Here is a 22,218-nt window from a genome sequence, read left to right as displayed (position 1 = left end):
CGGGCACGCATCAACCAGCCATTTATTTCTCTTGATGGCCGATGTCATGGAGGAGAGATCCGGGGGGGTCTTGATCGCCCATGTCATGGAAAGCATGATTTCCGCCGGCTCGGAAGTTTGTGGAGAAGAAGCCCAACTAAAGGGAAATCTCGAAAATGGCGATCGCCGAAGGCTCGGAGAAAGCCTCGTGATCTTGGTAACGCCTCCTTTCAGAGTCTATTTTACGGTTTTTCATTTTTCTTTTGGCCGATCGGACCCTTGATTTTTGATTCCGCAAATAAAGAGGGGAATTACTGTTCTCTTATGATGATTTTTGTTCGGATCACGCGCTGAATTACCCCCTTCCGTTCTTTGATCTCGTTGCCCATGATTTACCCCTGAAACTTTATTTTTTAAATTCCAACTGCAATGAGCATATCGCAATTCTACACGATCATGAATCTTTTTAAACAGATGGAACTTTAAATCACGAATCCCCTCGCCAAAGCAGAATCGAATTAGGGTTTTACACGATCATGAATCTTTTTGAACAGATGGAACTTTAAATCACGAATCCCCTCGCCAAAGCAGAAGCGAATTAGGGTTTTACACGATCATGAATCTTTTTAAACAGATGGAACTTTCAATCACGAATCCCCTCGCCAAAGCAGAAGCGAATTAGGGTTTTTTTTTCCTGAATCAAGGATTTAATCTACTCTCCGATGATCCATCGCCTCGATTTAATGGAATTTTTGACCCAGGAACCTAGCGATGATGGCGGGCGTCCTCTTAGCACTTCCTTATGCACGAACAAGTGCAAATACTTCTACTATGACGCGCCACTCCAAGAAGACACTGGAGCTTGGATACCCGTCTCTGTACCTCCTATGTCTGAACAAGATCACGATGAATGGGCCAAAGGGTTCATCTCCAACGGGGCTTTTTTCCCCGAAGAAGACATGGGATGGGGTCAATTCATGGTGGAAGAGAAGGAGATGACCTTGTGGGATGTGTTCTACGAGATTCTTCTTACTGCCAGAGGAAAGATGACAGCCATGGCTTCTGGGGATCTCCATAGCTGCAGGGTCTCCTGGATCTCCACTCAGCTACTTGACCAAGCGTGGAAGGAGATGGCGCACACGCTTACGGAGGCTAATTCCGGCAGCACCATGGAAATTCTTGAGACTGAGCCTCCGAGATGGTTACCCGACAGCGCCGCGTCTGCCTGCATGCTCTGCGGAGTGAGATTCCACCCAATTATGTGCTCTCGGCACCATTGCCGGTTCTGTGGAGGAATTTTCTGCAGTGATTGCTCGAAGGGCAGGAGCCTCGTGCCGCTCAAGTTTCGGGCCTGCGATCCGCAGAGAGTCTGCGATGTGTGCTGTGTGAGGTTGGAGTCTGTTCAGCCAATCTTGATGGATAAGGTCAGCCCGGCGTCGCAATTGCCCACGCATGATCTCACTGATCTTAGCACGCTCAGATCGTGGATTAACTTTCCCTGGGGCCAATCCATGGAGTATGAAATCTACAAGGCAACCAATACACTCCGAGGCTATTCCAAGGTGGTCTAAACTCCATTGATCTTAATTATGCATCTGAAAACAAGTGTGTGATAGGTTTCCCGGGCCGCGCCGAGTAACTATTGGTTTCTCTTCCATTCTCGTCTCTCGTACATCTATGCTCCGTCTCCCTCCATGATCACCGTCCTCGCGATAGTCTTGCAATCACCACGTCTTCAGGCGGCTCGTCCTAGGCCGATCCCTACCCCCTTAGCTTGGCCTTCCCTTGACCATTCCCGTCTCACCCCTCCACCCCCGGGAATTCTCCTACCTCGTCTCGTCCTCTCTCTTTCCGATCCAAACCTAGAACAAGGTCGTATCAGCGTGATACAGCACTGTCATCATCCGAAAAACCTCCATCATCATGGTGAGCAGCTCGAATGACTGTGATGACTTCATCATCATCATCCTGCTGCAGACAAATGATGGTGAGAATGATGATTTTGTCATCCTCTCTTGTAATCTTTGTTTAGTTAACTAGGGAACTATTACTAGTGGTGATGACAAGACAAAATTGTCATCTCATCATTATCCTGATGAGGATGATTGACGGGGATGATGACGACTCGTCATGGTGCCCTCCATTGCCATTTGCGGCAATGGATATTACAAGAATCTCCGGATTTTTAGACAAACAGTTTTTTAGAGCTTGACTTGTTCTGTTTAATGCGGATCCAGGTCGGCTTGATCAGACCCGAGAAGTGTATCCCTCAAGCTGTGCTGAGGCAAGCAAAGGGCCTTGCCATTCTCACGGTTGCCAGGGTTGGGCTGATGGTCACCTACAACATCGGAACGGGCCTGGTGGTCGCTCGTAGGGAGGATGGGTCGTGGTCTCCCCCATCTGCTATCTCCACTTTTGGTGTTGGATGGGGCCCCCAAGTATTGCACTCTTTTTCATACACCAATGAAAGTTTTTTAACTTTTTGTTGACGGGTTAGCACTTGCATTGACACTTCCAGGGTGGAGGGGAGTTGACTGATTTTATAATCGTCTTGAGGAACAAAGATGCAATCAAGACCTTCAGTGGAACCGCCCATTTGTCCGTCGGCGCCGGTCTTAGTGCTGCAGCCGGGGCCCTGGGACGGTCAGCTGGCATTGACTTACGAGCTGGCGATGCCGGTTATGCAGCCTGCTACACCTACAGCTGCAGTAAAGGTCTTCCCATCTACCCGTTGGATTTTCAGTCAACATGTGTTCACATCTTCCATCTCATTGTCTTTTAATGGAAATTATCAGGGGCTTTTGTGGGATGTGCCTTGGAAGGCAGTGTAGTGGTGACCAGGGCATTGGAAAACTCGCGGTTTTATGGGAGTTCGTCTGTCGACTCGTCGGAGATTCTCCTCGGATCGTTGCCTCGGCCACCTGCTGCCGCCGCGCTGTACCGGGCCCTGTCTGAGCTGTTCCAGAGGCTGGACGGTTGAGAGTCAACACAGGGTACCCCATTCTTTTGGAATGACCAGCAAATGCATGTCTGGTGTGTTTGTAAATAAATGTAATTATTATTGCTTTTGTGAATAATATGATTGGGTTAGAACCAGGAGATTCTTCTAGAAGCTTTGTTTGTTCCGTACTGGTGTAAATTTGTCCTCTATTGACTGGTATTCTACTGCAGTAGCCATTCGGGTGCTTGGTATTCTTGTAAATAAGATTGACCTTTGTGCTTTGAAGCTTTGTAGGCTTTCTGGGCGAATGAAGGACCGTCATCGGTTGCGTCTGAATCTGTTATCTGTCACCGTCCAGGCTTATGATGTCTATACCTCACTCGTCCCCTTGCTCTCTCTCTATCTCTGTCTTTCTGTCTTTGTCTTTCTCACTCTCTTTCTCGCTTGCTCTCTCTTGTCTGTTTTGTCCATTCCGTCATATCATCGATTTTCTGTCACGGAGGGATGACAGAACGGGACAGATGATGGAATGGTGATGATGGCGGTTTTGGATGGATGGCAGTCAGGATGAAATCAAATGCCATCAACTTATGACTGAACGGTAGGCAGCTTAGTTCCATCCACAGACCGTCTGAAAGCATCATCTTTTATTCATCTAGCAAGACTATACTATACATTAGTTGGTCGAAGAAGAAACAAAGTATTTTTTCTCTCTTCAGACCCAGGGCCAGTTGGAAATGGAAGAGAAAAAACCGTATGTATGTAAATGTAGGAGACTTAGTTCTCTTCCTTGTGGGTGAAATCTCTCTTCTCTCTCCAGAGGAGACTTTTTGGGCCCAGTTATGAGTGAGTAGGCTCGTTGGATGGATGATGGACCATCATCAGTTCCATTGGAGATTGTCATCTGTGCAGATGACAGAATGGAATGGTTTCATTCATCAGTCATCCATTGGCAGATGACAAATGACTAATGACGGAAATGAACTTGACTGGATGAAAGTGGATAAGTGATGGCAATTTGGATGGTGGAAGTAGGATAAATAAAATATAAAAAAGTGTGGTCCGTTGTAGAGAGAGACGAGGAACACTACAATCACAGATATAGTGCAGGGACGTGGACGGGATGATTTTTTCGTCCCGGGACAAAAAAATTGTCCCGTCCAAGGATACGGACGAATTTTGGGACAAAAATTCATCCCGGGAACCACCGGATGGGACGGTTTTCGTCCCAGAGATCTCAGACGATGGACGGACGAATCTGGATGGAAAACCGCCGGATTCACATCCGACAGTTGAGATGTTGCCACGTGGTCTTGCAATGACCATTTGCATCAAAGTCCCTGTATCTTACGTGCGTACAAATGGACTCCACTCAGGAATAATTGTACATATGTCCCTTTGTGTTCTATTTCCTCAGTAATTCCCTAAAAAACTTGAAAAAAATCCATATTAATATATTAATAATATAAGGTGGGTTTTTTTTCCGGGTCGAATTTTGGACGAAAATTCGTCCCGGGAGGACTGGATGGGACGAAAAACCATCCCAGTATGACTGGGCGGGACGGTTTTTTTATCGTTGAACGAAAAACCGTCTGGTCCTTCATCCTTGAACTTACTCTGGACGTCGGATGGGATGAAATTTGTCCCGTCCTATCCATCGTCCACGTCCGGGACGATCCGGAACTACAATCACTGATGACTTACCTGGAAAGATGACCGTCGTGAATAGCACTGAGGACCATCAACACTTGTAACTTGATTTCCAAACCAGAAATGATATACCAAACATTCATGACTGTCTCTCTCTCTCTCTCTCTCTCTGTCTCGTTATCGCTCCCTCTCCCTCACTCTCTCTCTCTCTGTCGTTGCCTATTTCGTCCATTTCGTAATATATTTGCCCGTTCTGTTTTTCATCACAGACGAATGACGGAATGGGACTGATGACGGAATGGTAACGAAGACAATTCATAGACAGATTCTGTACCAACTGAAATCCAAACGGATGACGGAACGGATGTCCGTTCATTCCCTTTGCCTCCATCCAAAACCGTCATCCTTCATTTGGAAAGAATCAGAAGCGTTCTAGAAGCTTCCTGTGTTCCACATCAACTGAAAAAGCAGTCATTCTCTCTCTTCTGACTCCTTACCTGAAGAACGAAAGAGAGAGAAAGAGAGAGATAGAGACTCGTATATTCTCTCTTCCGTTCTCTCTCTCTTATTCAGTTCTGGTGGGAGATAAGGCAGTAGAGTGGCTTAATTTTCCCCTTTTTTCCTCGCCGCGATCTTTGATTCGCCGCGATCTTCCGCGGCCATCGATCGGAGAAAATTTTGGAAATTGGAGCAATTCCGAGCTCGAATCGGATCGACGGAGCTCTGATTTCCCCGTCGATGTAGAATTTCGCGGTCGAAGATGGATGGATCGGACGGCGGATCGAACGCCCCCCCGCCGTTCCTGATCAAGACCTACGACATGGTTGACGACCCCGCCACGGACTCGATCGTCTCCTGGAGCTCCGCCAGCGCCAGCTTCGTCGTTCGCGATCCCCTCGAGTTTTGCAAGGTCTTGCTTCCCAAGTACTTCAAGCACAACAACTTCTCCAGCTTCATCCGCCAGCTCAACACCTACGTAAGCCCAAATTCGATCTTTCTTCTCCGCGGCTTCGAATTTCTGATTTTTCTGGGGTTTTTCTTCGTTTTTTTTCAGGGGTTCAGGAAGGTCGATCCGAACCAGTGGGAATTCGCCAACGACGGGTTCGTCAGAGGGCGGAAGCATCTCCTGAAGAACATCCACCGCCGCAAGCCGATCCACAGCCATTCCCTACAACAGCAAAACTCGCCCGGCCCGCTAACCGAGGCCGAAAGACAGGATCTGGAGGAAACCATCGGGAAGCTGAAGCGCGCGAAGAACGCGCTTCTTCTAGAATTACAAGTTCATGCGCAAGATCAACACTCGCTGGAGCTACAAATCCAGTCTATGGAGGAGCGATTAAGGAAGGTGGAATTCCATCACCGCCAGCTGATCGCCTTCCTAAGACACACGCTGCGCAAACCTGGATTCCTCTCCGATTTAATGGAAAGAACAGAGACCAAGGGAAGGAAGAGGAGACACCCGAAATCCCTTCATCTCTCAGACGACGAAGAACAACCCGACAGCGGCTCCTCTCTTGTTCTTGACGCGGAGCCCTTCGAGAGGATGGAGTCGGCTCTGGACGAACTGGAGAAGCTCTTCCAAAGGGTCGGCCGCGCTTCTGGAGAACCGTTCGATGGGAATTCGACAGTGAGATCGACGGTGGTTCTCACAGAGCTGCCACCGTCGTCTGGGGAGACTGACCCAAGTCGCCAATCTCCATCGCCGGAGCTTCAAGCGGACTGCGCAGAGATCGACGTTAACTCTGCGCCTGCCCAGCAAGAGAGGGAGAAGGGCTCGGCTTCTTCTGCTAAGCCTGCTGGAGCTAACGACGTCTTCTGGGAACAGTTTCTCACTGAAACGCCTGGTTCGGCTGAGAATCAGGAAGCCCAGTCTCAGCTTGCCACCGAGAAGGGCGATGTTTGGTGGGCAAGGAAGAATGTTGATCGTATAACAGAGCAAATGAGTCATCTTACCCCGGCAGGGCGGACTTGATGATGAATTCTAGCCACTTCATCGAGGTACGGTTTCTGCGTGAGCGGTGTTCATTTAGCCATGGATGGTTCTCTTACTGTTTATACGCGTTTGAATGTTTTTCTGTACATGTTCTAACATCTGTCTATTTAAAAAAAAGAATTGCCTATTTTCTGTGTGAGTGGCGTCATTCTTTCATATTTTTGAAAAAAATTGCCTGTTTTTTAAAAAAGTTTTGATCCAATTTTAAAACCTTGTTCTATGGCCTGTTTTGTTATTATAAAGCTGTATCTTCTACCCTATGATACTTGGGGGAATCTCAAGATAACCCACTTTTCTCTTCTCAACTTTTTTTTTGGCCTTATAAAAATCCTATAGGTGTATTTTTTCGTCATGAGCAGTGTGTCGGTCCGAATTGATCAGAGGGCTTATTTAAGGCACGATCAGATCACTCATGTTTGACGGTGATCTGATTGTAAACGATCCAATCAGGTTGATAGTTCCAGGTCAGTTGAGCCCTTCTTGAATTTTTGTTTTTTCGGAGTTGTTTTGCATCATTTGTTGGCTTTAATCATAGGGTTTGCATAACGGCGTCCGGACCGATTTTCGGTATCTGCCTTGATGATTTTTTGAAAATCCGAGGAGATGGAAACAGAGGCCATGCCGAAATGGGTTTAGATGCTTCAAACTGCAGTTTTGTGGGCAAAAAAGAAGCTCATAAATCATAAGAGCTGTGTTTATTTTATCAATGTTTTACTTTGCGTTTTGTGGATCAATTTATAAATCTCTATTTTCGTTCAAGGGGGGTTCGACATTAGTTTCTTGATTTGAAATTAGGAGAGAGAGGGACATAAGATATTAGGAAAATATAATGGGGGAGGAGATGGTAGGAGGTCGAAGTTTTTTTTCCATGAAATTCAATAATTTGAAGAAAGTCAATTTTTTTGATTTCAGCATTTAGGGAATTTTTTTAATGATCTCAGGGTTACTAAAAAACCTGAGAAAATTCTACACGAGAAAATTTAGAAGGATAAATAAGATTTTGATTTTCTTTCCAAACTCAGGAGATTCAAGATTTCAAAGAAAATAGTCGTGGAAAGGAAGTTGTGTTTTTGGGAATGGGAACAGGAAAAGAGGAACATATCTTTTCTGTATTTTATTTAAAATCACAATATAAAATGCATGTTGAAATTTATATAATATTACCTTCAGGCATTTTGCACCTTGGAGGTAAGACTTCATGAACGAAGAAATATCATTCATAAAATCATCTCCTGAAACATATAGCAATGTGGATCTTGACAAAGATATGTCCTGAGCCTAGTCAAATTCGGGTGGAGAGAGAGGAAAAAAAGGTTAAACTTAAGTATCCCAAATGGCAAATTTAATTTCTACCTCGATTCCCTCTTTTATTGAGGTGTTTGAACAATCTACTTTTCTTACGAATCCTGATTCATTTTTATGTAGATATTTATGAGTGGTTACAAACTGTCACGACATTTCATCCCCTTATCTGCTCCCATAGTTTATCCTATTGGGCACGTATCTACTTTTGGCCCAAAATGCTCCACATCAGGTGGTTTTTTGGTATTAAAACCAACTTTTTAGTGGACTAAAAAAATAATGTCTGGGATGAAATTTAACTTCTGCCAAACTAAAAATAAGATAAATCATGGAATAAATAAAAGAAATGAATGTGTGATATGGTATTGACAAAATTCTTGATTATTGAATAATGATAAAATGTCATAATTATCTCACAAAGTGTATATGTTTAGTATTTCCATAATTATAAACATTATATAATATTATTATATTATTTTTAAAATGGAAGATGCCATATTAACACCTTCATATTAAGATCATCATATTAATGATTTTCATATAAACACCATCATAATATGAACACTACATACCCAACTCGATTAAAAAATATTATGAATGCCAATATATTTATTATCATTGGCTCTTCAAACTTAAATCTTTGGTAGCCCATTCTTATTGGTCTTTAATCTTCTTAAATCTACTATCCTCCCTTGACTTGGCTGTGTGAAAAGAATGTAAAAAGTTTATTAACCATTGCTCTTAAGTATTAATATGGTCATGCATTATTGGCCACATCCATATTCCTAATTTGAAACTTGCACTACCTCCTATTAAGATTAAAGAAGCTTCATAGCCTTCAAGTGTGGATTTTCCTGAAACCTATATGATTCCAGTTTCTTTCCTAGGAACATATTTATTCATTTCAAATAGTAAGTTATACGAGGACTAAACCATAAACTCCCATTTTTATATATAATACAATGCCATAGTCCATGTGTTGTGCAGGACATATAAAGATGAATAAGAAATCACATAAGAAAATATGGATTAAATGATTAATGATTTTAGTATATAATTAGAATCCTTTATTTTGATTTTTAACTCATATTGTTGTTCAATATAAGGCTTCTATTTTATTTTCTTAGAACTTGCGAACCTTCTAATATTTCACGATTTCTTTTGAGGTGCATAAGTGAATATTCACAAAGATAAAAGAACATGAGGATGAAAAAGATAACTCCATGATCATGCTCATTAAATCCTACCGCATATATTTGTCACATGTCAAAACTTACAAAATTCAAATTTCAGTTTAGAAGCACACCAGTCTTAATCGTTTGCCCAAAGTCTAGCACCCTTCACCAGCATAGAGAAAGTCTTTGGGTATCAGAATTAGTAGTAATGGTTAAGGCCCCTAAGATAAAACATTGTGCAGTAAATTACCAAGAGAAATTTCAAATTCAGTTGTACCTTGATCCTTACCAACATGGTCTGGATGACTGGTACTTTGATTATCACCTACTAGTTCCTTATCATGGGATTCTAAAAATTCTTAGTTTGGGTGCATCAAGAAGCTCACAAACACGATTGCATTCTCCGATGAAGAGGGTGTGATGAAGTCCTTAGCTGATGTAGTGAAATTTCAAAGAAGAGTTCTCTGATAATTTCTGAATACATCAGTACAAACTAAGATGGCCGATTGCAGTTTGATAGTTGACCATACTCAAAGTCATCGTTGAAGCATCAAGAGAATGAGAGACTATATGTACACAATAACCAATAATGAATAGGTTCTATGTGGGATTCGATGCACTCTTATTTTGTATCTTCTAGAACACAAGATGTAGCTTGGCACCCCATTGGCTGGAGACTCAACCTATTGATCTGCCATTAAATAATCTCTATGATGATATAGTTATTTAATTTAGAATGAGAATAAAGGTTATTGGGCCTCTAGAGTTTTTTACTGTACTAATATATGTGCCTAGAGAGTCACACAAGAAATGATCTTCTGGATGTCAGAAGTTATACTTCAAGTTAGGGAATTTATATGAAAAATACCCGCCTAGTATAAATAGAGGAAGACCCATAATGAAATTCATTGTGGCCAAAATTGTTCAAGGGACTTCCCCTTCTTCTCCTGTCTCCCAATTTCTGATACCATGGGGATGATGTAAAGATGATGACGACAGATGAATGGAACTCGTCAATGTAAAGGTGGAGATTTGATATGCCGATCATCGCAATGATACTTCTAAAGGCTGCACACATGAGCATCTCCACATAATCACTCGAGGATCAAAAGAATCATGGATGTGACTGGTGCGTAGGTGATTAGTTTCATGTTTTTGTTGGTGTCGTTATGATTATGTTTTAAGTCTTATGTTGTGAAACATTTTATGTTTTTTTAGCTAGATGTAGGCCCCATAACCCAAGAGCACGACCTCTAAGATGTGTCCATGATCATTTTGTGAAACATCTTTGAACTCACTTCCTACCTTGGTTGGCTAATCCATAGAGAGTGAGATCTTGAATATCCATGAGATGTCCTTTGGTGTATTGAGTGCTTGGAAAAGAACAATAGAGAACATGAGAGGATTGTGCGCATTATTCAAATATTTTGTTCATGGCAGAACAAAAGGACCTAAGGTAAGATCTCAGGCCTTATATTGATCCACTTGCCCCTTCTAATCATTCCATTATACCATAATCACTATGTCCTGTTCCACGACCTACATCTCATATTACATCTCACCTCTAAATCTTAAACATTAATTCAAAAATATCTTTATTTTCTCATCTCATCTTCTCTTTCATCATTTAAAAGACTATTTAAAGCTCTAATCATTGTTCCTTGTATAGATGAATCGTACTCATCACTAGCTAAATTTATCGACACATAGGTTTTCATTAACTTATTGATTAAACTCAAAATCATTAACAACATTTTTTAACCCTAATTTTCAGTTATTAGGCGAGCCCCTAGAACCCTCCAGATAAGTAACCATCCATTTGAGAAATGCTGCATCACGCCCCATCTTTCCAAGCCACCTTCATCCACCTTGAGGCTTGAGTGGTGACTCCCCTCCTCTCCCATAGTGCACACGTGACCTTCAATGCTTCCTCTAGATCAAACACCCAATGCGCAGCATCCATTGGATGTGTACCACGCACACGTCTCCCTACCCTGTGTGGGCCCCCATGGTCAGTGTATACTTTGTGCAAATATCGACATCAATTCTGAGCAAGTCATTGTCTCATATACAGACAGGTGTCACTTTTTGAACATTGCATGTAAGGTGCGCATGGCTTTTGTGCATGCACGCATCTAGTTAAGGTGCATTCTAGATTAATGGATGAATCAGACACACTTAAGGCTCACCGTGCATACAACACAATGTAATCTTTGACTTTTTGCCCAACTTGTCACACCACATCATACAGAATCACTGTGATGCCCAAATTTTCTTGCCACAACTATTCAATAAAAACACTTTTCAGAGATCATTTTGTCCTAGGGGGATGAGATCTTATAGCCTGAGTATTAGAGGCTTGGAATCCCAATGATGTGATTCTCACACTGTTACTGAGAATCTCATTGAAGTGAATTGATTACATCTTTTTGTCTCCTCTCCATTCTCTTATTGCATCCACCAAGTCATGATGTTTTGTGCCATGCAACCTTGTCGCACAGCTGCTCTAGACGACACTACCACCTTGGGCCCATGTTGATCGTGTGTGACTTATTATTTTGGGCCACTATGATGCTTTGTTGTATTGTTGTTTTATTCCTTAACACCTCACCATACTAAATCATGATTCTTCTACCAATCCATTCGCACCATCTAGAGTCTTCCCCACTTTCTTGAGAATATTATTGATATTGTTTTATGAAAAATTCATGAGTCATCTTCACAGCCTATGCACTGTATTCATACAAAGCAAATTTTTTTCTTGGGTAAAATTTTTATGGATACTCCTCTTTTTTCATTAGCATATGATAACATCAAATTAGATCAATAAAATTATGCTTTTGTACTTTATTTTTACAACATATTTTTATATTTGCACTATCATTATTCACCATTTAAGGATAAATGAGAAGTTTATGATTTATTTTCCTAAAATATATTTTTATGTATTTTATTTATTTTCAAGACTAACCCCACTTGACTCTTGATTTTGAAGGGTCAAGTGGATTTCTTACATCTTCTTGCAGTTTTATTTGAAAAACAGGACTTAGGTAAATACAATGGTGAATTGGTGATGCACATGGAAGGAAAGTAGAAACCTAAGCTATATAATAGATAATAAAAGGAGGCTCAGTATATAAGAAGCCCAATCTAAAAGCTCATTCAAACCTGCTCAAAGACCGGGTCAACTAAAGGCAAGAATTGTCGAACTAACTTATAATTTGGATTTGAAAGGCCTATTTTCAAATATGAGCAATAGGGAATGTGGGTCCAGGCTGGAAATTAAGAAATCCTAGCACTCAAAACCCTTAGAATTAATCCAATGGCAGGGAGAGTTAGGGCACTTCTATTTATTTCCATCTTGGATTTCTGCTCCTAACTTGTTGTTGGAGGCCTAGTCCATCAGATTTCTTTGATACATTATTGTTCTAAAAGAGTGTGGGAGAGAGACTTCAAGGGAGATGAAGATTCTTGTTGAAATAGCATCACTTGGCCCTTGGGGAAAGTGGCATCAAAAGGTTCATGTGATCTCCTGAATGTTTGATTTGAATTTTCTCACCTTCTTGTCTAAATAAATATTTCACAAGATAGCCCACTCTTCAAGCTTTCCACCGCATCAAACATCACTAAAATTCCCCTTGTAGATAAAGTTACAGCAAATTCAGTTTACTACCCACCGGTAGAGCAATGCCGCCCACAAATTGCGACCAAAGGTTTTCTTCAACGTTAAATCTTATTTCTTGCCCCAAAAATTCTAAAAAAAATACTATAAAAATTACATTTAGGTATTAGAACTCATCTAAAACATAATAAAGTTGTATTTCATTAATTGAAAGTAGTTTTGACTAGTATTTATTTATTTCATTGATTTTCCTATTTAGAGAATACATAAAAATGCAGGAAAAATATAAAATCACCTGAAAGAATTATTTTAAACATGTTTTCAATGTAATTTACTCTCTCATTGCCTGCTACTCATGGATTTGACACTTAATTACCGTATTTTAAGTAATGAGAATTCAATAAATATTGTTACATAAATCAGAGCCTTAAAATGACTTATTTAATCCAAATTCTGGTTTATCAGTGTCCATAATTTGTCATTGATCCACGACAATTAGAGAATTCTATTTGCCCAAATGTCTATATTGGGCCAAGCAGTTATATCATGGATGTGAGTTTTGCCTAATTTATTAGTGCTTGCACGTGGTTCATTTGAGAATTTCATTTTCCTATGAACACCATTTGGGATGAGTGGACCTTGGTCTATGGCAACCAGTCGGATACTTCCCAAAATTTTGATAGCATTGGGCTGAAATTTCTACTCAAGCAGTATGTCTCACACTTTAGAAACATAATGCTCGCCCTTATAATCTTCTTAGAAAGTTGGAGGTCTATATCCCTTTTCCTCCAGATCTTGTCACCTAGAAATGATTTTGAATGAAATTGAGGTGCCAGTATTTCTGGTAAATCTTGATCCTACCCAGACTCATATTTGAGGATAAGTCCTTATTGAGGCAGTCGTATCAACATTAGGTTATACTTCATCCCAAGCTAAGTACTGTAAGTTTAAAATAAGATCCAATGAATGATAAAATTAGTGCTCTTCTATTTAAACTTTGCTCTTTGTGTGTGATCCTCTAATTAAATACTAATATATTATTGGTGTCCTTAGCGGACCATTTTTCTTAAAGTTATTGTGTCAGATTAAAATATTACCCATCCACATATGTTGATCTAGAGAAGAAGAAAGAACATCATATTGATCCTGAATTAGCAGAACAACAAGGCTAGTGTGATTGATATGATAGTTACCTATTTATTATCTTTATGGCCATATTTTCCTTGTGAATGATATCTAAGATCCCGAGCTTTTCAGTGCCACCAACGACATCCATAAATTTGTCTTATTGCAAAGGTTATAGAAGAAACAATCCACTACATCCCACCTCCAAAGTCCTCTTCTCGTCAATTGCCTTTGGACATTTTATAACCACAAATTGTAGTGGTGCTTGCCACTTCTGCCTGCCAATTTTGTAAGGTGATCTGTGCTAAGTCACCAAACCAAATCTGACGAAACCAACTCAAAGATATTTATAGTAGTATTTAATTATTTTTTCTGTATAAAAATAAAAAACAAATCTCTAAAATTCAGATAAATCTCTAAAATGAATATAAAAAATTTGTAGTAATATTTTAATTATTTTTTACTATTTCTATTCTATATAACATAATTTAATTCCTAAAATGTATCTAAAAGTTTCCAAGCAAGATATGTTTTGCAAAAAATATTGACTTAAGATGTATTCATGTTTTCTTGAACCATTATTCTCTATTGTCAAGGATAAAAAATTTCATTAAAACAACACTTTAACTCTACTATTATGTTTTATCATTTTTTGCATTAATACTGATCGATGCTCGCTACCACCTTAAAATCATTGTTGTAAACATGGCCATCAATCTGATTGATGATGGGATAACTTTGGTGGAAAATAAAGTCTTTCTATGATAAAAAATTTGTATTTATTGTATTTCAAAAAACAGAATCTCATGATCTTCACAATAAATATAATTATTGGCAATAGTTCCAAGCGGGTAAGGCTTCATCTCTCATTTCCACTATCTAGAAACGTATTATTGTCATCAGATTGGTTGAAATGATGCATGATATTATTTATTTTTTTATCTATTATTCACACATAAACATAGTACTCTTCATTTCATATAATTTTAAGTTAATTAAATGAAAATGTTGTGCATGAAACGAAATCCCAAGTTTCATTTGTAATTTTATATTATGCTATATGTTTTATTATGTCTGGTAATGTTTGCAAGATTTATTATTCTTATGTCATGTAGAAATACATTTATTATTTGGTTCTTAGGCTTTGATTCTATTATTCAAAAAACAATGCATGTAGCGAAGATAGGAGTCAATTCAGAATCAATCAGTTGATAAATATTTCAGAATTGTGGGAATCTTGTTATATGCAATCCATGTGATGTGGATCTCCTCTTCTTTTTCTACAATCCTTCTTGAAGATCCTGTTGATCTCCTCACCAAAGATGCTCCAGTGGAATGCTCCTCACCAAAGATCTCCTCATCAGAATCTCACCAAGCCTGGCTGGAATTGGCAACTAAAATGGGTGTCCCTCTATTTATATTTACTTAAGGCACTTTTATAAAAACCATTAAGGCACTTTTATAAAAGCATCTATTAGTTTTTAGTGTGTTATCCTCTAGGCCCATTTATCATTATAGTTAAAAACTTTAAAGCCCAAGTAACACTTATTGATGAATCTTCTTAACTATATCGACATTTATATTCATGAATGAATATTGATTTAACCTAATTAATAGGTTAAGTTTCTCACCCATGGGGTGCTAAGCTACATATTTTTCCTTAGAAGGTATAGAGTAATAACAATAAATTTGTGGAATCTATGTCATCATCAATTACCATTTCAGTATAATCCTTCGTCCATGTGAGATTTTTATAGGGTCGAGCCAATGGTTAATCATCTAACCATTATATGTCATTTTGTCAGTACTAATGCCTAACATATAATGAGGATCATTAGAGAACACCTCCTCCAATATCCTTACAACATTGACCAGGGATTTGATCACCTTCTTCAAGTTAATCGCTTATCATGATGGTAGGTGATCCCATCTTGACCACTCAATCATCTTCCTATACTTATTTATACATCTAAGCTAAGTCCACGATTAAAGACTGGTACATTTTAGTCAAAACATAGTCATCCATGCAGAATATGTTCTTAGTATCTCAGGTCACTAGACCAATTATATGCTTGTCACATTAATAAACCTGACTGAAGTTTTGGTATAGTACCATTCAGGGACTCCTATGCATCAATTCAGTGAACTCCTTTCCGAAAGAGCACCCACCTTGGTGTCCCCACACTAATGCCCTTAAGATCAGCCAAAGTTATCATATAATTTGGATCACACAGTATTATTTTAAATAGATAGTTTCAATTTCTTCATAAGTATCCGTTGAATATAATGAGAATATTTGAAATAAAAGTGTAAAGACTAGTGGTCAGAGTATTAGGATATTGTGATAATTCACTAAGTCATATCACATATTCAGAGACTTCATTATAAAAATTAATCAATGATCTTATGATCAAAGCATAGCATTATGGGAAATGTATCACGTTCACAAATATTAACATAGATTTATGCATCCCACTTTTCATGTAAAAATAGCTTCATTGAATTAATTGAAGCAGTAGATGAGCTGTATTTTTGGCCATGATTGATAATGTAAGAAGAAACTTTCATACCATAAGAAATATGAATCAAATTAAACCTTCAAATATAAAATGAAAACACATCAATGATAAAATTACCTTCTGCCTTCTCAAACCATCTGATGTTAGGTTTCTTGAAAAAGTTGTTCCAAGTGACAAAAGGTTCCAATGATAAGCCGGAAATTGGTGTGATTAGTGTGAGTTAAACTCATTTTAAACTCTAGACTTATGTTAGTATATTTATGTTTTTCCCTTGTTCGTGCCACATAAAGTGTAGGGTGAGAAGGGGTCAATCCTCAAGGAGTTGGAGACATAAAATCTGATGAATGACTTAGGGTATGGTTGATCGTCAAACCCTAATTTTTTATTCAATAAGTACTGATAAGTAACGGGGATCATTGAAGAAGACCTTCTCCAATATCCTCACTACCCTTGCCAGGGATTTGCTGCATTGTCTTCCTTGAGTCAATCTCCTCTTATACCAAGGTGTTGCACAGTCAAATCCCAAGCTAGGTCTCTTACTCAAATTTGGTCTGTGACGACCTCAATGTTCAGGGCAAAACACTGAGCAGCCTTGATCTCTTGCAGCGGAAGCTTTGTAATTGCTTAAGATCGCATAGAAGGGGTTAGAGGAGATGGTGGGGACGCACCTGTCAGGGAATAGAGTCATTGCATTAATATCATAAAAGAGTACATCATCATTGGGATCATTACATGGGGGAAGACGAGGGTGATACAAGGAATGAAACGAGGCACTTTGCACCGAGGTAGTGTGGCCACATTGCCTCAAGGCCGCCGCTCCGCGTGCGCATGTCCGCTATCCCGCCACTCAAGTGCGCCGGACCGGGCGCTGTGCGGCCGCGGGCGTGGCGATCACACATGCCACCCCTGCCTTGACAATCACACACGCCACCAACACCTATGTCAACACCGCCGCGTGCAATCTGTGTGACGCCGCCGCATTCGACGCCCTTGAGTTGAGCGTTGCGCGCCCAACACTACCCGTGGGAGCGCTACATGCCCTCTGTGCCATCTCGGCGCTCTTAGTGTGCCACATGCCTTAGTCTCCTGGCGGGATGTCTCTTGGCCCCGCGCCCCGCACACGCAATGCGCGTGCTGCCCGCGCGGCTGCTGCGCGGCATCCCGCACAACTCCGTGTGCAGCACCTGCGGCACATCGCCCAGCTTGCGCGTCCCGCGCCCGCGTGCAATGCTTTGCGCTCCCACGCGTAGCGCTTGGCGCTGGCGTGTATCGTTGGCGCTCGCGCGTGGTGCTTGGCGTTGGCGCACGGCGCTTGGCACGCGCGCACACACGATCAGCTCGCGCAGACCGTACATGATCCCTCCCCCCTTGGGCATGGACGGGCACATGCACCGTCTGCAGTGTATCACCATAATGACTCAGTCCTTTAATGTCGTGAGCCGAAAACATGGACACGCCCTCCCAATAAGCACGCAGGCCTCTGGGCCGAGAATGCCGCCTAGTTAGGGGCCTAACACAAGGGCATATGATCCTATCTTGATGACTCAATCATCTCCATGAGCTTCTTCCAACATCCGAGATATGACTTGTTTGAATATCATGATTAGAGGCTCGTAAGTTGCAGTCAAATGTAGTCATTCATTCATGTGATGTCCTTGGTATCTCAGCTCAATGGATCACTTATACAACCGTGACATGAATCAATCTAACTGATGTTTAGGTATAATACCATCTAGGGATTCTTTGGATAAATTCATTGAACTCTTTCTCTAAAGAGCACCCACTATCTGTCCTTAATGTTAACAGACTAATAGCTGTAGGATCAGCTTTACTTATCATATAGGCATTTTTAGTTAGTGTTATTCTAACTGGATAATTTGATGTCCATCTTGGCTATCCATTGAATAGGAAACTTTAGATTACATGTTTAAATACTAGTGATCACTGTATTATGATCTCATCATAATTTACTATGTCATTGCACATATTCATGGACTTCACATTGGAATATTAATGAACATAATATTTTATTCAATGAATTTAAATATACATGGTGGTGTGATTTGGCTTGACCATCACCTAATATCAAGCATTTTAAACATGTTCTAAAAAAATATTCAGATAAATGGCATTATCTAGTCTCATTCAATATCAACAATAAGGCCCATCACAAAGCTATTACTGTGAAGATATTAAGGACATATATTTTGTGATCTTTATGGGAATGACTCATTTAATTGATCAAAATGAATCCCATAATGGTATTATACCTAATCTTAAATCAGGTTGATTCATTTCAGAATTGAGTAACAATAAAAACTAACATGCTGATTCATATTGAAATACCATATATTTTTATGATAGCCATAATGACCCTATACGCATGGCATCAATGCATAACATAATGAGTTTTATGTTAGATTAGTTTTCGTAAGTTTCCTGATTTTAGATATTTTTAAAATCTTTACTTCAGATTTGTAGTAAAATAATTATAACAGTCAAAATATATTTTTTGATTTATTCTTGATATATAAATATGATGTCTGAAAATTTTATAAATTTATCCCGAAGTCCATGTAAGTCATAATATGCTTCGGAAAGTAGATGAGATCATTTAAATCTAATAACTCATATGCCTGGTCATTATAGTGAAAATACGCATGTAAAATGAATAATTTTTATGAAGAAATTACCACATTATAAGAATTGGAAATTTATTCGTTGAGCACCATGTAAATAAATGCTAAAAAAATCCATGCCTTGAATTCACTATCTCAATTTCCTTTCTCTGTCATCCTTCTTTCCAAGATTGAGTATGACTACATTTGCTTTTATTTCCACCATTCTTTATTATGTATTATACAAATATAATTACAAACTATTTCTCGCACTTAAATTTCATGTAAAATCACAAATTGCATCAATATTTATAGGTTAAAATGTGAATAACCATTGTCCGAAATTCTTTATTTGTAATTAATCTACCTTTTAACATATTATTTACAGTTTCACCTCCTGTAATACAATTCAAATATATCAAACATACAGTTTTGCGTTGAATGTACAAGGGCCAGAACTAAAGATATTCTGGTTGACTTATTTCTCTCCATGAACTTCTACATCAGCACTAACACACATTAAAAACTGGATAATATGATGGTATTTACAGGTTTATTATCATTAAAATGGTTTGTATTTACATCTATGCGTATTTTGATGCCTAAAATAACTGTTTTCATTTTTAGTTTAATTTTTTGAATTTCTTGAAATTTAAGTATTTTTAGGGATTTCTGTAACATCATAATATGAAAGAAATTTTTTTTGAATTGGAATACGATTTTTCTGAATGATTTGGACATCATATTCATGAAGATATTACTTTTATAAATTGGAATATATACTTATTTATATTTTTTGGTTTCACATGAATCACTAATGTATTTTGGGCTTTATTTGTGCCATGTGTCATGGTTTGTTTTATCATATAGCAAACACATTATTCATAATAATGATTTGCAAACACAATCACCATCACTATTCATCATTATTGAATATGATCTTTCATCTAAATCATTAAAATTTGATCATGATTTCTTTCATCTAGTTACATCTGGAGCCATAAACTACTATCTGATAAGCCTAAAAATGCATGTAATTATGTCGTAGATATGATGTTTAGACTTATACAATAAAATTTATAAATACCCCTAATCACTAAATATAGAATATAGAGCAAGCCAGGGGTCGAACCACAGGGCGGCAATAAGTAAGAATTTTTATCCAAATTTTATATATTAATTCAAAGATGAATTAATTTTGCAATTAATAAACCTTAATTATGCTTAATAACATTTTTAATTAATCAAAATCAAGTAAAAACTCAAGAAAGCTCAAGAAAGAATTATTTCAATTATAAGATCAGATTAATTCCGATTATTAATTTCCCAATTATTATAAAAATTTAAAATAATTTTTATGAATTAAAATTGGGAATTTAATAATTAAGAAAGAGATTTTTAAATTGGACTTCAAGATGAATGAATTTTCGTATGAAATTTTGTTTTTAGGTTTTTTATATATTAAGTTAAATTTCTCAACAATAAAAATTTAAATCTAGAGAGAGAAACTAGACAAATTAACCTAGAGAGAGAAAGTGAAGAATTTGGGGAAAAGATGAAATCCGACCCTAAATTAAAAATCTAATGATGCAGACATGTTCAAAATTGATGTAGAATTAAAGATCAAAAACCAGATCTTGTATCATAATCAAAATGCAGTGCTAATTTCATTCAAAACCATTTCGAGGGCATCTACATTTCGCCTATGCCTTGACGTTTTTTGAATTGTTCAAGAAGAAGATTAGAATACAAATCAGAAACTTACAAATTTGAGTGCAGAATCAAGAACTGTAGACTTCCAAAGCAACACTTCTCTCCCTCCTAGCCAAATACTTGGAGAGAGCTTCAAAAAGTGAATTTTGCCTTTTTCCATATCTCTACTTAAAGATCCAACCATAGGGAATGTAGAGGGGAAAAGACAAACATGCCCTCAAAATTTCATCAAAATCAGACGTCAAAATCTCAAGATATTGTCATTTTACTGGCGCTTAATCTCCACTATTGGATCTCTTTTATCTTTTAAAAAAATGGAATTTTTCTATTGGCTGGCCTTTCTTTTCTCGTTTTCCCCGTCCTTGGATCGTGCGCTGTGACATTTTTTGCGTTTGAATGAGTCACAATCATTGTGAAATGATTGTCTCGTTATGCATGGTAGAGAAAGCTCCACGTCACTTTGAAATAATAGAAAAAAGGGAAAAGGACAAAAGACTTTTTATTTTTTTATCATTCAGCCGCAATTTTTGACCCACATGCGTCGTCGATTCCATGTGCATTTAATGCATGCGGCGAATCGACGTCGCATGCACGTATTCACGTGTGTTGGTTAGCGCGTGCATTTAATGCACGCACTAATGACCACAAAAATAAAATAGGTAACGTTGCACGTGTCGGTTAGTGCATGCATTAAATGCACGCGGCTAACCGATTCACGTGCAAAAGGTCACGTTTGTTGGTTACCGCGTGCATTTAATGCACGCCACTAACCGACAAGGTATTTGTATTAAAAAATAAAATTTATCGTATTTTCACCAATTTCTGTCTTTTTCATATATATATATAATGCTAAATAAATAGCATATGTATTATTTAAATAAAAAAATCATTTCTTGGCTAAATATTGGTCAAAAAATTATATAAAAATATGAAAAAATTCCAGAAAAATTATGAGAGCACTTACCAACCTTTAGCCAAGTATTTAAAGCCCTGTAAAAAAATATTTCTTCAATAAAAAAAGGTTAAATACCATGTAAAAAATGATAAAAATTAGAAATAATAGTAAAATCAAAGTGCAAGTGATTTATCTTCATTTTTATATGATAACATGCAAATATAGTCATTAAAACACATAAATATAATGTAAAATTAATCAATTAATCATGTTAATTTGCAAGTTATCACTATCTTTCTGCATCTCAGTTCTCACTCATCTTCTACACCCCCCGCCTTTCGCTTATGTCTTTGCCTATCATATTTTCTCATTTTCATTCAATTTTTTCACACCCCCTACGTACTCATCCAATTAATGGTCGCACCTTCATTAAACACCTAACACCTCCCCATTCATCTCACCATTTCCATCTCAACGCAACCTTTTACTATTCATGTATTCATTCTTCTCATGCATGAACCACTATCTAGAGATAGTAAAATTCCTATAATATGTTACAAGTGGAGATGTCCTGTACTTGCTCACTAGCTGGAATTATTACATGAGAATCAAGGACATAATTATAACCTCAAATATGAGCTTATCAATCATATCTTTAAACTACAAAGCACATCTCAACAAATTTG

At 38.5% G+C, this 22,218-nt stretch overlaps 2 protein-coding genes across 5 annotated transcripts; both read left to right on the top strand.

The window, feature by feature from the left end:
- Positions 1–3,167, top strand: LOC144703215 (RING/FYVE/PHD-type zinc finger family protein). Its single transcript, XM_078575334.1, has 5 exons — positions 1–196; positions 741–1,541; positions 2,217–2,417; positions 2,498–2,693; positions 2,775–3,167. The coding sequence occupies exons 1-5, from the start codon at positions 35–37 to the stop codon at positions 2,957–2,959; spliced, it is 1,545 nt and encodes a 514-aa protein (XP_078431460.1). The 5' UTR covers positions 1–34; the 3' UTR covers positions 2,960–3,167.
- A 1,909-nt stretch (positions 3,168–5,076) lies between these two features.
- Positions 5,077–7,322, top strand: RHA1 (winged-helix DNA-binding transcription factor family protein). 4 transcript variants are annotated; one of them, XR_013581504.1, is made up of 4 exons: positions 5,077–5,546; positions 5,625–6,568; positions 6,923–7,027; positions 7,099–7,322. XR_013581504.1 is itself a non-coding variant. In XM_078575364.1 (3 exons), the coding sequence occupies exons 1-2, from the start codon at positions 5,331–5,333 to the stop codon at positions 6,540–6,542; spliced, it is 1,134 nt and encodes a 377-aa protein (XP_078431490.1). In that variant the 5' UTR covers positions 5,077–5,330; the 3' UTR covers positions 6,543–6,568; positions 6,923–7,322. The 4 variants fall into 4 exon arrangements, 3 of the variants coding, with proteins under 3 accessions (XP_078431490.1, XP_078431489.1, XP_078431488.1); XM_078575364.1 differs by having other exon boundaries at positions 6,923–7,322; XM_078575363.1 differs by having other exon boundaries at positions 6,900–7,322.
- The last annotated feature ends 14,896 nt before the right edge of the window (positions 7,323–22,218 follow it).

This window comes from Wolffia australiana, chromosome 5, assembly GCF_029677425.1.
Source record: "Wolffia australiana isolate 7733 chromosome 5, ASM2967742v1".
In the NCBI taxonomy this organism is placed as follows: Eukaryota; Viridiplantae; Streptophyta; class Magnoliopsida; order Alismatales; family Araceae; genus Wolffia; species Wolffia australiana.
The sequence above is the reverse complement of the archived record's forward strand: the minus strand, read 5'-3'. Positions and strand labels throughout refer to the sequence as shown.